The 13,162-nt window shown below is 29.7% G+C and overlaps 1 protein-coding gene across 1 annotated transcript in view; it reads right to left on the bottom strand.

Annotated features, from left to right (window-relative positions):
* Cubn (Cubilin) overlaps positions 1-13,162 on the bottom strand; it is a 134,887-nt gene that overhangs the window by 101,797 nt on the left and 19,928 nt on the right. The window contains exons 7-12 of the mRNA XM_075376127.1: positions 12,813-13,064; positions 11,733-11,871; positions 8,595-8,695; positions 5,154-5,283; positions 3,868-4,062; positions 3,605-3,781 (exon numbers count right to left, since the gene is read on the bottom strand). Coding sequence (XP_075232242.1) covers positions 3,605-3,781; positions 3,868-4,062; positions 5,154-5,283; positions 8,595-8,695; positions 11,733-11,871; positions 12,813-13,064 — 994 coding nt within the window. The remainder of the gene's footprint in view (positions 1-3,604; positions 3,782-3,867; positions 4,063-5,153; positions 5,284-8,594; positions 8,696-11,732; positions 11,872-12,812; positions 13,065-13,162) is intronic.

Below are 13,162 nucleotides of genomic sequence, written 5' to 3'. Positions count from 1 at the left end.
ACCCATGAATCTGTGGGTGAGGAAGATCATTAGTATTTATTACAAATTTTTTGTCTTTGGTATTTTTCATTCCAGAAACCATGCCAGAGTACAGCAATTTGTAAATACTTCAATAGTTGTGATAAAGTACAACCAATTATCATTACAATATTGCAGTCCGTTTGTGGTTTTTATGAGAAGATTTATTTTTTTTAAATTTTAATGAAGAAAGATATTTCTCTTAGATCTGAGTGTTTATCTTCATAATTTTAGAAATTATCCTAGAGTTAATTATAATTTTTTAATTTAATATGATGTTTTTTTATTTATTTGAATTCATACACGCATTTTTCTTCGTTTTTTTATAATTTCAGAATATTTTAATACAGAAATAAATACAGTAAAAAAGTAAAATATTATTAAACCTTACATATTCTGTTACTTATTGCTATACAATAATCTAATCTAATTAATTTCTGTTCTAATTTCAAGGTAATTTCTATTATCTAATTAACATGATTATTATTTATTTTTTTATAACTTTATATATAAGTGCTGTAACAAAAAATTCATCTCATTCATCACATAAAAGAAGATATACTAATCATTTGTAATGCAGCTGTAATCAGAATAATAAATAATCATAATGGTTTAGGTAATTTGTTATGACCCAGCTTCCCAAAAAACAAATACCATTCTGAAGAATACAAGCACACCATTACAGGCTCACTGAAAAATGGGAAGTAAAGTGGTCAAATATATTAATGCACATAAGCACACCAAGCAAAACAAAGTATAATTGAAATATTCAGCTCTTCAAGTGATACCTTCATTCCACCAAACAGATTGGCTTTACAGTGAGTTTCATTTCTCTCAGAGTAAGCTTCTTGTACCTCAGACATGTTACATGCATCACAATCATAAAAAGGACATGAAGCAGGTAAGATAAAATTAATATACCTCTTTCGGTTGTGGAATTATGCATTATTTATATAACCTCTACTCAGTAGGAAAATACAATTAATATAGGCTTTAAAATCAGACCTAGGATGATTAAAAATAAGGGAGCCTTGTTGTACTCATAACAATATTTTCCACAATATAACTTCTTATTTTTCATGTTTAGTTTGCTAGGTTAAATGAGTTTTTCAAAAGAAATATTTTTAAGTTTTATTTTTTTTTTTGTCTTTTTTTTTGTCTTCAGTCATTTGACTGGTTTGATGCAGCTCTCCAAGATTCCCTATCTAGTGCTAATTGTTTCATTTCAGTATACATCCTACATCCCCAAAAATTTGTTTTACATATTCCAAACGTGGCCTGCCTACACAATTTTTCCCTTCTACCTGTCCTTCCAATATTAAAGCGACTATTCCAGGATGCCTTAGTATGTGGCCTATAAGTCTGTCTCTTTTTTTTAACTATATTTTTTCAAATGCTTCTTCCTTCATCTATTTGCTGCAATACCTCTTCATACTACTATACCTCTTCTTTCTACTACATTTCATTACTTTTGTTTTGTTCTTGTTTATTTTCATGCGATAGTTCTTGCGTAGGACTTCATCTGTGCCGTTCATTGTTTCTACTGAATCCTTTTTACTCTCGGCTAGAATTACTATATCATCAGCAAATCGTAGCATCTTTATCTTTTCACCTTGTACTGTTACTCCGAATCTAAATTGTTCTTTAACATCATTAACTGCTAGTTCCATGTAAAGATTAAAAAGTAACGGAGACAGGGAACATCCTTGTCGGACTCCCTTTCTTATTACGGCTTCTTTCTTATGTTCTTCAATTGTTACTGTTGCTGTTTGGTTCCTGTACATGTTAGCAATTGTTCTTCTATCTCTGCATTTGAACCCTAATTTTTTTAAAATGCTGAAAATTTTATTCCAGTCTATGTTATCGAATGCCTTTTCTAGGTCTATAAACGCCAAGTATGTTGGTCTGTTTTTCTTTAATCTTCCTTCTACTATTAATCCGAGGCCTAAAATTGCTTCCCTTGTCCCTATACTTTTCCTGAAACCAAATTGATCTTCTCCTAACACTTTCTCCACTCTCCTCTCAATTCTTCTGTATAGAATTCTAGTTAAGATTTTTGATGCATGACTAGTTAAACTAATTGTTCTATATTCTTCACATTTATCTGCCCCTGCTTACTTTGGTATCATTACTATAACACTTTTTTTGAAGTCTGACGGAAATTCCCCTTTTTCATAAATATTACACACCAGTTTGTATAATCTATCAATCGCTTCCTCACCTGCACTGCGCAGTAATTCTACAGGTATTCTGTCTATTCCAAGAGCCTTTCTGCCATTTAAATCTTTTAATGCTCTCTTAAATTCAGATTTCAGTATTGTTTCTCCCATTTTATCCTCCTCAACTTCCTCTTCTTCCTCTATAACACCATTTTCTAATTCATTTCCTCCGTATAACTCTTCAATATATTCCACCCATCTATCAACTTTACCTTTCGTATTATATATTGGTGTACCATCTTTGTTTAACACATTATTAGATTTTAATTTATGTACCCCAAAATTTTCCTTAACTTTCCTGTATGCTCCGTCTATTTTACCAATGTTCATTTCTCTTTCCACTTCTGAACACTTTTCTTTAATCCACTCTTCTTTCGCCAGTTTGCACTTCCTGTTTATAGCATTTCTTAATTGCCGATAGTTCCTTTTTTAAGTTTTATATCAAGTAAATACTGATTTTTCATAACAATTATTGTTATTATTCTGTGACAACTGCACTTTCTGAACTATCTGACAGAGTATGGTTAACTTCATTTTTTGATAGACCAATTCATTGCAATGACTTATTATTATTTTCAGGAAATGTAAATTATTTGATATAGTTCTTTGTTTATAGAATATTAAAAGAATCACAGATAAAAAATAGTATGAATTCAAATAAAAATAAAATTTAATGAAAATTAGTATTTGTGCATTAAAGATATTTTTTAAAATAATATAAACATATGTTTTTTATTAAAATAATTTTTTTTGTTTTCAAGATTTTCACTTATATGCAAGAATTACAAATCATTTAGTTCAGGGAACTTATGAGTTGTACCTTTTTTATGACTGAAGAAAAACAAAGCATCATGATACAGGCCTAAAGTTACACAAACTTCATATGTCTTACATATTTCATTGTACATACAGAAAAAATTTAACCATTGGGCAAAATAACAGATACAGCACAATTATCACACAATAAACATAGGCAAAATTTTATTCACCATGAGTCAACCATCTCAGAATGGCATGTATTTTCTCAATCACAATTTTCTTTCTCAAGAAAAATGCATATATACATTTTACTATACATTTAACAAAAAGACAGTATACATAATAAAAATTATTGTACATTAAGAAAAAAGTATATTTAATCAGGTCATGTTAAATAAACATTTAAACAACGAGATAGATACACTAGCAACAATGTAACAGTAAACATGTTAGAAAATCTTCTGTTGTTTCTTAAGATCTACTGCAAAAAGTACAATATTTTATAAACAATATCAAGTGAGATAATAAGTCATATTTAGGGGGAAAAACTCCCATTATTGAACAAATGATATTATAATCTACATACAAAAATGTTAATAATAAAGTACCTCTAATAGTCGAATCACAATAAATACCGGTGTAACCATACAAACATGTACACTTAAATTGTGGAGCAGGATACATATAAGTCTGATGTGCAGCAAGTCCTGGTAATTTGGTACAGTTACCATTATTTTGACACGGATTTGGTACGCATGGGTCATAAACAAGTTCGCAATTTACACCTGCAAAATTATAAATACCAATATTAACTGATATTATGGCATAAAATAATCCATGCAGATAATATAAAAACACTTTGTAAACTTACCATGAAATTGAAGGGGACAAATGCATCGGTGTACAGCACTTCCATACTCATTAATACAGATTCCACCATTTTGACAAGGCTTAGTAGCACATGGGTTACCACTGTTTGCTACAACTCCAGTACCTGATTGGACACAACCGTTTGGACCAATTCCACTACCGACATAACCATCAGGACAAATACACGTAACCATAGCTGTAACACAACATAACTGTCATTCACGTATAACATATATTATATAGCTACATACATACATTTGAATCATAAATTGACTTTGTCAATAACCCATACTGCAGAGGTTATTGCAACTTTTTCAGTTTTTGTAAAGTCAGTTCCTCTACCATTACATTTATTTATTATTTTATGTTTTTATATAATAACCTATATGTAAATATTAATATATACTGTGCAAGAATTACCTACACAGAAGTTATTCAGTTAAATTTATATGTAAGTTTACTCAATTTACTTCTTAATAAAACAAGAAAACAAAAAAATGAATCTAAAAACTAATGTTTGGAGAACTCTCTATGCACCATCCTTATTTACTCAATGACATCTATATTGTTTGTGTCATTTTCATTATTGTCATGGAATAATTATAATTTATTTTATTCATTTTTACTATCATATTCACAAGAAAATTTATTATCATCCAAATTATTATTCAACCATTCTTTTATTTCTGAACTATCAACACGCTTTGGCCCAATTGTTTTAAATTATGCAGCAAGATAGTGATCACAAAAATTAATAAAAATAAAACAATAACAAAAAATGATTAAATTGGGTAATGCTGACATTCATTTATTTGCAAATATTTATTTCAGACACTGACAATTCTGAAGAACCCTGTGCATCAATTATGTTCTATTTCGAACATAACATATTTAACAATTATGTTTATTTTTATGTTGTCTTTCGTAACCAAAGAATTCATAATTTAATTTTTCTTGTGAACAGAAACCTCACATATAACAAACAAATTACAAGTGTATACCCTATATTTATTTTCATAAATGCAGAAACTATTAAAAAATGTCTAAACTTCCTAAAAGTATCATGTGTAAAGTATTTTTTTGTTTATAATGTTAAAAACAAAGTGAAAAGGTGTAAAACATTATAACAAACCAAAGTCAAATGACTGAAGACAAAAAAAAAAAAAGCAATATCAAAAATAAGATTGCCAACAAAGATGACACTAACAACATTACTTTGACATTTTTTGACTAATTTATCCTTCAACAAGTTTCACTGAAAATTAATTAAAGTTAAATAATTTGTACCTGAACTTTGCACGCATCTTGCTAATGGATTACAACCACCATTATTTGTATTACATAAACCCCCACTATAGGTACATTTGGTGCCATCACCTTCAAATCCTGGGGGACATGGTCCACAGATTCTAGATCCCTGAAAAGTAACAGCATTTTTTTTATATACTTTGAAAAAAGAATAAATTTAAAATTTAAAAAACTTCATTACATTCAATCTCACTACATCTGTTTTGTTCAAGACGTAATTAATAGCATTACTTGTAGGAGGTAGTAAGAGATGCAGTTTACAATTTTACCTAGGGGCCAGAAGTTTCCATAACAATTACTAAGATATAAGGATGTTTGAGCTGGTGATGAATTTTCATCTGATACTATCTTAATGCATGGAAGCGCCTTTGTCCCTAAACATAAAAATGTGACTTGTTGGAAAACATAACATTTTTTCAGTCTTCTTTGATCCAAATAGCATTAACATAAGACCCTTTTTTACACATTACTGATGTTAAAAGCTGGCCGACAAGCTTCAGTCCAGCTCCAAGAAGTTGGCGTCTAACAGTTGTCACATGTAAATCTGTTCCACCTGCTGCTAATTCCCAATTAATTTCTGAAAGGCTTAAGTGTAAAGGAAATTAAAGAAGATATTGGGAGACGTTTTCTCTATCAAGTACAACAATTAAATGCTGGGTCACAGAGTTTAAAATGGGATTGAAAATGCTCTAGTGATGGACCACACACTGGATGTCCTTCTGAAGTAACTGCACCAAAAATGATAGAAAAAGTGCATAAATCATAATAATTAATGAATAATGTAATTAATAAGTAATAATAATTAGTAATTAATGAATAAATAAGTGGATAAAATCGTTTTGGCGGATTGACGAGTGACAGTGAACAAGTTATTAAAGTCTGTAGGCATGTCAACAGAATGTGTGCGCAATATTTTGCAAGAACATTTGGGCATGAACAACCTGTGCCACATTTGCTCACACCCGACCAAAAACAATGCCGAAAAAACATTTCAAGCAATTGTCTCGAGCTCTTTTTATCACAATCCAAGAAATTTTTACATCGATTTGTGATAGATGAGATTTGAGTTCATCTCTTCACTCTTGATGAGACAAAATAGCAGTCAAAACAATGGGTTGAAAAAGTCAACCTACTACAAAAAAAAGCAAAAACAACTTTATCCTTTAAAAAAGTTTTGGCACTTGTTTTCGGAATTCACATGAAGTAATTTTCATTGATTGTCTTAAAAATGGTGAAACAATAAATGGCGAATATGCAACCCTATTGCAGCATCTCAGTGATGAAATTAAGGAAAAATGAAAACATTTGACAAGAAAAAAATACTTTTCCATCAAGACAATGCTGACACATTTCAGTCATTAATATGGCAAAAATCAAGTACAATTCAAATTGCTCCAACACCCTCCATATTCACCTGATCTGGCTCCCAGTGACAATAACCTAAAAAATCTAATATAATGCCTTGGAGGAAAGTGATTTTCAACCAATAACGAAGTAATTGCCATTTTGGACGGTTATTTTAAGGAGTTGGATAATTCTGCATACCAAACTGGCATAAACGCTCTTGTGGAATGCTAGGCCAAGTGTTTGAGCTTAATGGTGATTATGTCAAAAAATAAATCAAATGTAATCAGAAGAATATTGTTTTCATAACCAGACCCAAAACTTTTCAAACCCACCCTCATATTAAAGACTTGGAGAATAAAAATATGAACGTATATGATTTTGTAATAAAATACATTCTCTATAACATGGAAATTGCTAATTAACCAAATAACAATAACCTCACATTACAAAGATAACTTACAGAATGGATGTGGTCAAGCAGTATAGTCACAACATAGAAGTAAACAAAAAATTCTCTGTGTTCAGATTAACTTGCAAACTATTATATATATATGTTTAAGTTTATTTTGCAATAACTGCACTTATTCTGTCCCAAATGTCCCTTTTTCTTTATAAATCTTAAAGTACTGTACATATTTATGTAATATAACTAAATACAAATGCCTCAGTGACAATAACTTATTTTCTTTAACTATAAGAAACATAATATCTACAAATTTTAAAAAATGAACTTTTTTTTATACAATATATGTTTGAAAAAAAGGTAACTTGAAACTGTAATAACACACTATAAGTGTGCTTTACAATTGTGTATAAGACTATTTGCTGTTTTATTCAGTGTGTTTTACTTTATAAAATATACCTCAATAAATTATTAGGGAAATTTTGTTTTTGATTGAAACCAAACCATTTTTAATAAGTGTTTCTTTGAATTCTGTATGAAAAAACTGTACAAAATGTAATATTCTATATTTATAGATTATTAATATCTTTACTATCACATAAAAGTTAACAGTAAAAATTAAACCAAAAAAAGAAAAACATTGGATTAAATGAAGATATAGTAGATATACCCAAAATATAGTAATTAAATTTTTCTTGTCAAACTGCTGAGGCAGTACAGTTTATAGATAACTCAAAAAAAAGATAAAAAAGTAGGAAAATAATATTACCTTAATATATCAATCAAAGGATTTCTATTGAAAAAAAATAATAATTCTAACAAGATGTTAGAAAATACAAGGGTACCTAAGGGAAGAGGAAACCCTTTTATTCAGAATAAATGGTTACATGTATAAGTATGTTTATGAATTTGCACTCATTTTGACTCTTGCTAAGCCTAATTCTACATTTTCTGGACTATTATTTTATTCTTTGGATAAATAATACAATCTACACAAATTAGAAATAGCCAGATAATCACTTTCTTATATACAAATTGAATAAAGGACTTAAAAATGTTAGACCTATTATAACTAAAACACAGTCAACTTGTATTTTTAAAATTTAATTTATAATATTATCAATGCAGAAAATACAAAAAGAAATAAACATGGATATTATTTTTAGATAAATAATAAAACAGTTATAAGGATAAAATGACCCCTAACAGAAGAACTTCACATCTATTAAGTGAATATTTCAATTAGAATTAATACATCTTAGAATTAAACAAATTACCAAACTGAACTCAACAGTCAACAAATAATCAAAATAACTCACCTATTAAAATTCATGAAAAAAAGGAAGGCCCTAAAAATTTTAAATAAATTGACTATAATCAAGATGCTTCTAATTATTAAAATATAACAAACTATTTCTGAGATAGTTGACCTCAACTAGGGCTATCAGAAAAGAAGTATTTTGGACTACACAGGCAAATACCTGTGGTAGATAGTGAGGTGAATAATACCTATCTCATAATACAGGGATGTACCCACTTCACCTGCAGATTTGTAAACGTAGTAGTAAATGTGACTTTCAGACTTTAATGTGTACTTTTGAGTATCTATTTCTCAGTTTATGTATTATATATGAATTTAAAACTGTATAATAATAATAAAATATACTTACAGGTGTATTGAAGCATTGCACAAATGGTGTCATGCTGCAACCTCCATTACTTAAAAGGCATTCATTGATATCAGCACAATCATATCCACTTCCCGTATAACCTAACAAATAAACAAATTAGCCTAACTACCTGAATGCTACATTAAATTAAATTAAATTATTATGCCAGATTGTATTACTATATTAAGTACACATTTTTAATCTGATTATTATTCATTCTCAGGAATAGAAGCTGAAAGTAAAAGAAATTTATTTTAAATTACATTCTGCTCTAGCATCTTTACTGCCTGCTTAGGTACAATATTTTTGTAAATACTTCTGATTAATAACTATTTTGTAGTAGCTGATTATTCAAAAACAAATTGAACTTAAAAGCGCTGCAATTTTTATACAAGATCTGTACAATATGTATAAAAGGAGAAAAATGTTAGTGATCAGTGCCAAGAGAGAGATATATCAAACAAAATGAACCATATCCACTGTATTACAAATAATGTATTTATTTTTTTTTTAAATATTAAAAATATAAAACTGTGCAGTTAGTATTTTCAGTTAGATCTGAACACAGCTCCTGCATTAACCCAAAATACATACACAACCAATCCCCATATTAGAGTGGTAGCATGTCACCTTTATCTGGAAGGTTCTGGGTTTGAATTGCAGTCTAGCTTGGTATTTTTCATAGGTAACAAAATTTTTCTATCATAAAATGACTGTAATTGGGTGAAATCCTATTGTTGCTTTGAGAATAAATAAATAATAGCTGATCAGTAGGGTCACTGAAGATTTACAAACCTCTGGGCAACTTGCCATTATCTTCATTGTTAAATTACCTTAATAGTTTTATGTACAAATGATGAAAAATGTCATAATTTGAATATAATTTTTTTATAAAATGTAATTATTTCACTAAAAATAAGCTTACAACAAATGTTTCTAACAATTTCATTACAACCAGTTCTACTACATTAGTTTTATTCAAGAAGCAATTAATAACAAACAATACTTGTAGGAGGTAAAAAGAAGAAGATGCAGTTTGCAATCTTGCCCAGGGGTCAGAAGTTTCCATATAAATTCCTAAGACACAAGACGAAAGGGCATGGGCCAAACTGCAAATTATTAATATTTTTAATAAGTTAATTATTTATTCTTCACAATCAATTAGCTTCTTTGTTACCCTTTGTGATAAGACTAATATTACATGCAAATTCACTTTGAATACACCAATTGAAGAACTGATAAGTAATATAAATTGTTTCCAAATATTATTAATCAATATTCTGAGATTATGTTAAAAAAAAATTATTTTTCATGTTAAAGCTGCATTTGTAAACAAACACAAACCCTGATCAAACTTTAACCAAGTTGTTAACAAACAATTCTGGTTCACAGAAAAAGAGTAACCACAGCAAATAAAAAAATAAAATGCTTTTTTAATCAAATGTATTTAAATCTTTGATAAACAAAAGTAGTTAAGTAAATGTCCACTCAACAATTATCCAGATCTGTCTGTACTGCTGAATCTACACAGTTTAACATATCTATCACTGTAAAAGTTAAATTACAGTACTCTCTTAGTGCATATATTATGTTGTAATTTACAAGGGTCATTCAATATTCAAACAGACAGCTGTATAGCAAAACTGGTTTATTAAATAAATACAATTTTTTTTTGTCTACTTTTCCATGTAATCTCACCAATTTCTTTGCATTCCCATCTTTTTAAGAGTCTTCTTATCCCTCAATGAAGAATTTATTACCTTGATCCTGAACCCAGTTTTGTAGCTTTTTCTTTACCTTTTCATTGTCATTGAACTTGATGCCATGCAAAGCTTCTTTCATCGCACCAAACATATAAAAATCCAAAGGGGCAAGTTCAGGGCTGTAAGGAGAATGAGGTAGTGAGTGTTGATAGTGTGTTGCTCCTCCAAATAATCATCCCTGCCACCATCTCCTTTGACCATTCACACACAGCATTCTTCACCTCTTCATTAGTTGAAAAGTGTATACGCCCATATAGTCTTTGAAAAGGATGAAAAGAAAAAGTCACTCGCTGCCAGATTGGGACTATGGGCAGGACAGTTAAGAATATCCCAGCCAAAACTGTTGAAATTTACAGTTTTGCTTGTGGTGTGGAACCAAGTCTTACACTGCAACGGATACATTCCCTTTGTCAGCTGCCCTTTTTTTTGTTTTGAATGGCTCACCAAAGCTTTCAAAGGTTATCATAGGATCTGCCAGCATTTATGGATTGATCTGGAGTCAAAACATCAATAAGTAAAATTCCTTTTTCAGACTGCTGCATTTTGAATTTTTTGGCAATCAGGTACCAGTAGGCCACCTGGCATTGATTGCCTTTTGGATTATAGTGTGCATGAGCCACCCAGGTTTCATCCTTCACAACAGAGTCAAGGAATTCTTCACCCTGAGCTCATAACAGTCAAGAGACTTGTGAGCAAATGAACTCAGTTTGTTTTCTGTTAACATTTTTGGTATCCACTGTATATAAAGTTTCCAAAAATTCAACAGTTCAAAAATTTATTTCATACAGCACAGTTTGATCAACTTCTGGACACATTTCATGAAATTCATCCACAATCAAACAGCAATCTTCACAATTCAGCCATTGCAGTTTGTCAACAAACTCATCTGTCACAACTGATGGTCTTCTGCTCCTCTGTTCACCATGAATATTTGTTCTACTATCTTTAAACTCCCTACACCACTTTATTACTTTATCGAGTGACATCACATCACCATAAACACAAACAATTTCACAGTGGATGTTGCAAGCTTTACATTTTTAGCGATAGTGACCCTGATGAGAGCTCACACTTCACATTTTGTGGGATTAGGGATTGCCAGGTTCATATTAAGGCACAATTCTGATGTAACTACTCAAGCTAATGATTCCTACCCAGGCTTGTTCTCTTCAGTTGGACCTTCCTTTCATGCAGAAGTGCAAAGATTGAAACAAAAAATTTCCCTAGGCTCTACAGACATTTTATATTCTGAACATACCTCGTAATACAAATGTGAAACAATTAATTATTTAATTTTTTTTTTTTAATTTGTCAAAATATCAAAAATCACCATCACAAAACAAAAGGTCTAGATTGTATAATGATAAATAATTACCTGGAGGACAATGACCGCAGAAGAATGAGCCAACAACGTTGATGCACTCAACAGGTGGATCATGAGAGCAAACACTTTTAGACATAGCACACTCATTTACATCTTGTGAACAGACACCCATACTATCTTTCTCCCAGCCCTATGAAAAAGAAATACATGTACTTCTAGTCATTAAACAATTTTATCGTATAGTTAAAATTGTACTGATTATACTAATTGTACTGGTTATACAATTTGATTACAGTTAAAATTATATTGATTTTATAATAAAGGTCATTAAAGTGAGTTTTAAAAACTTATTAATTTTAATTTTTAGTCACTAAGAATGGTCACAAAAATAACTGATGTCTGTTTTAAAAACACTATTACATTATGTAAATTTGATTGAGCTTGTCATTAAAAAAAAAATTAGCAGCATACATAATTTTCACCATTAACATCATTGAAAAATTTGGAAAATATATACTAAACACAGAAGTTTATTTTTTTAATAAATTAATATTATTCTATTCCAACATCAACAATGATAGCAGCTGTGATATTTTTCACATATTAACACATAAAAAAGACATATTAATATATTAAATAAATAGATATAATTCACACTTTTTGTTCAGATTCTAAATTTTAATAACTTAAATAAGTCTGCTAGTACTAACATCAACTAATACCATGGTGAGAAAAGCAGCACCAGTCACTGAAAACAGTCTCAAGAGTGACAGAAAATAACATACAGCAAGTTTAAAATATTTGGTATTTATTTAATTGGTTTCTTTTATCTTTTAAAAAGAAGAATCAGTTTTATTAATAATCCAGCTACAGCATTGTTTATTTAAAAATGAATGAGTTCTAATAAATTATGTACTTAACTAAGTAAGTGTAGTTTTTATTACTCCATTAATAAGAGGTTTTCAATTCACCAGTATGCATGTTTTGATATTTCGAGATTTAGTATTCATATCTAAATATACATATATGCAATCATTTCATATGCAGATTTAGTAACATCATTCTGATAACATTTTTTTTTTTATCAGTTACAACCAAAAAAAGTTTCTAAATAAGTAAAATAGAACCTACCGCATCACAAATACAAATGAAACCTTTGCCGATAACAGCTTGATTGATACAAACACCATGACCACATAAATCACCCGGATTTGCAGCAGAGCAGTCATATTCACGAGTTCTACAGTGTAAACCATACCAACCAGGTTTACACTGACATTCATAAGTACCAGGTTTATTTATACAGACTGCATCATTTTGACAACCAAGATCAGTTCCATGGAATCTTGCACATTCATTCACATCGACTGTACACAATGGTCCCTAAAAAATAAGAATGCCTCTTTAAAATAAAATAAAAAAAAAATATATATATATATATATATACAGTAGCATGCAAATTAATCATAACATAGGGAATT

Source organism: Lycorma delicatula, chromosome 9 (genome assembly GCF_047948215.1).
Source record: "Lycorma delicatula isolate Av1 chromosome 9, ASM4794821v1, whole genome shotgun sequence".
Classification (NCBI taxonomy): Eukaryota; Metazoa; Arthropoda; class Insecta; order Hemiptera; family Fulgoridae; genus Lycorma; species Lycorma delicatula.
Note: the sequence above shows the minus strand (reverse complement) of the source record. Positions and strands in the feature narration are given on the sequence as shown.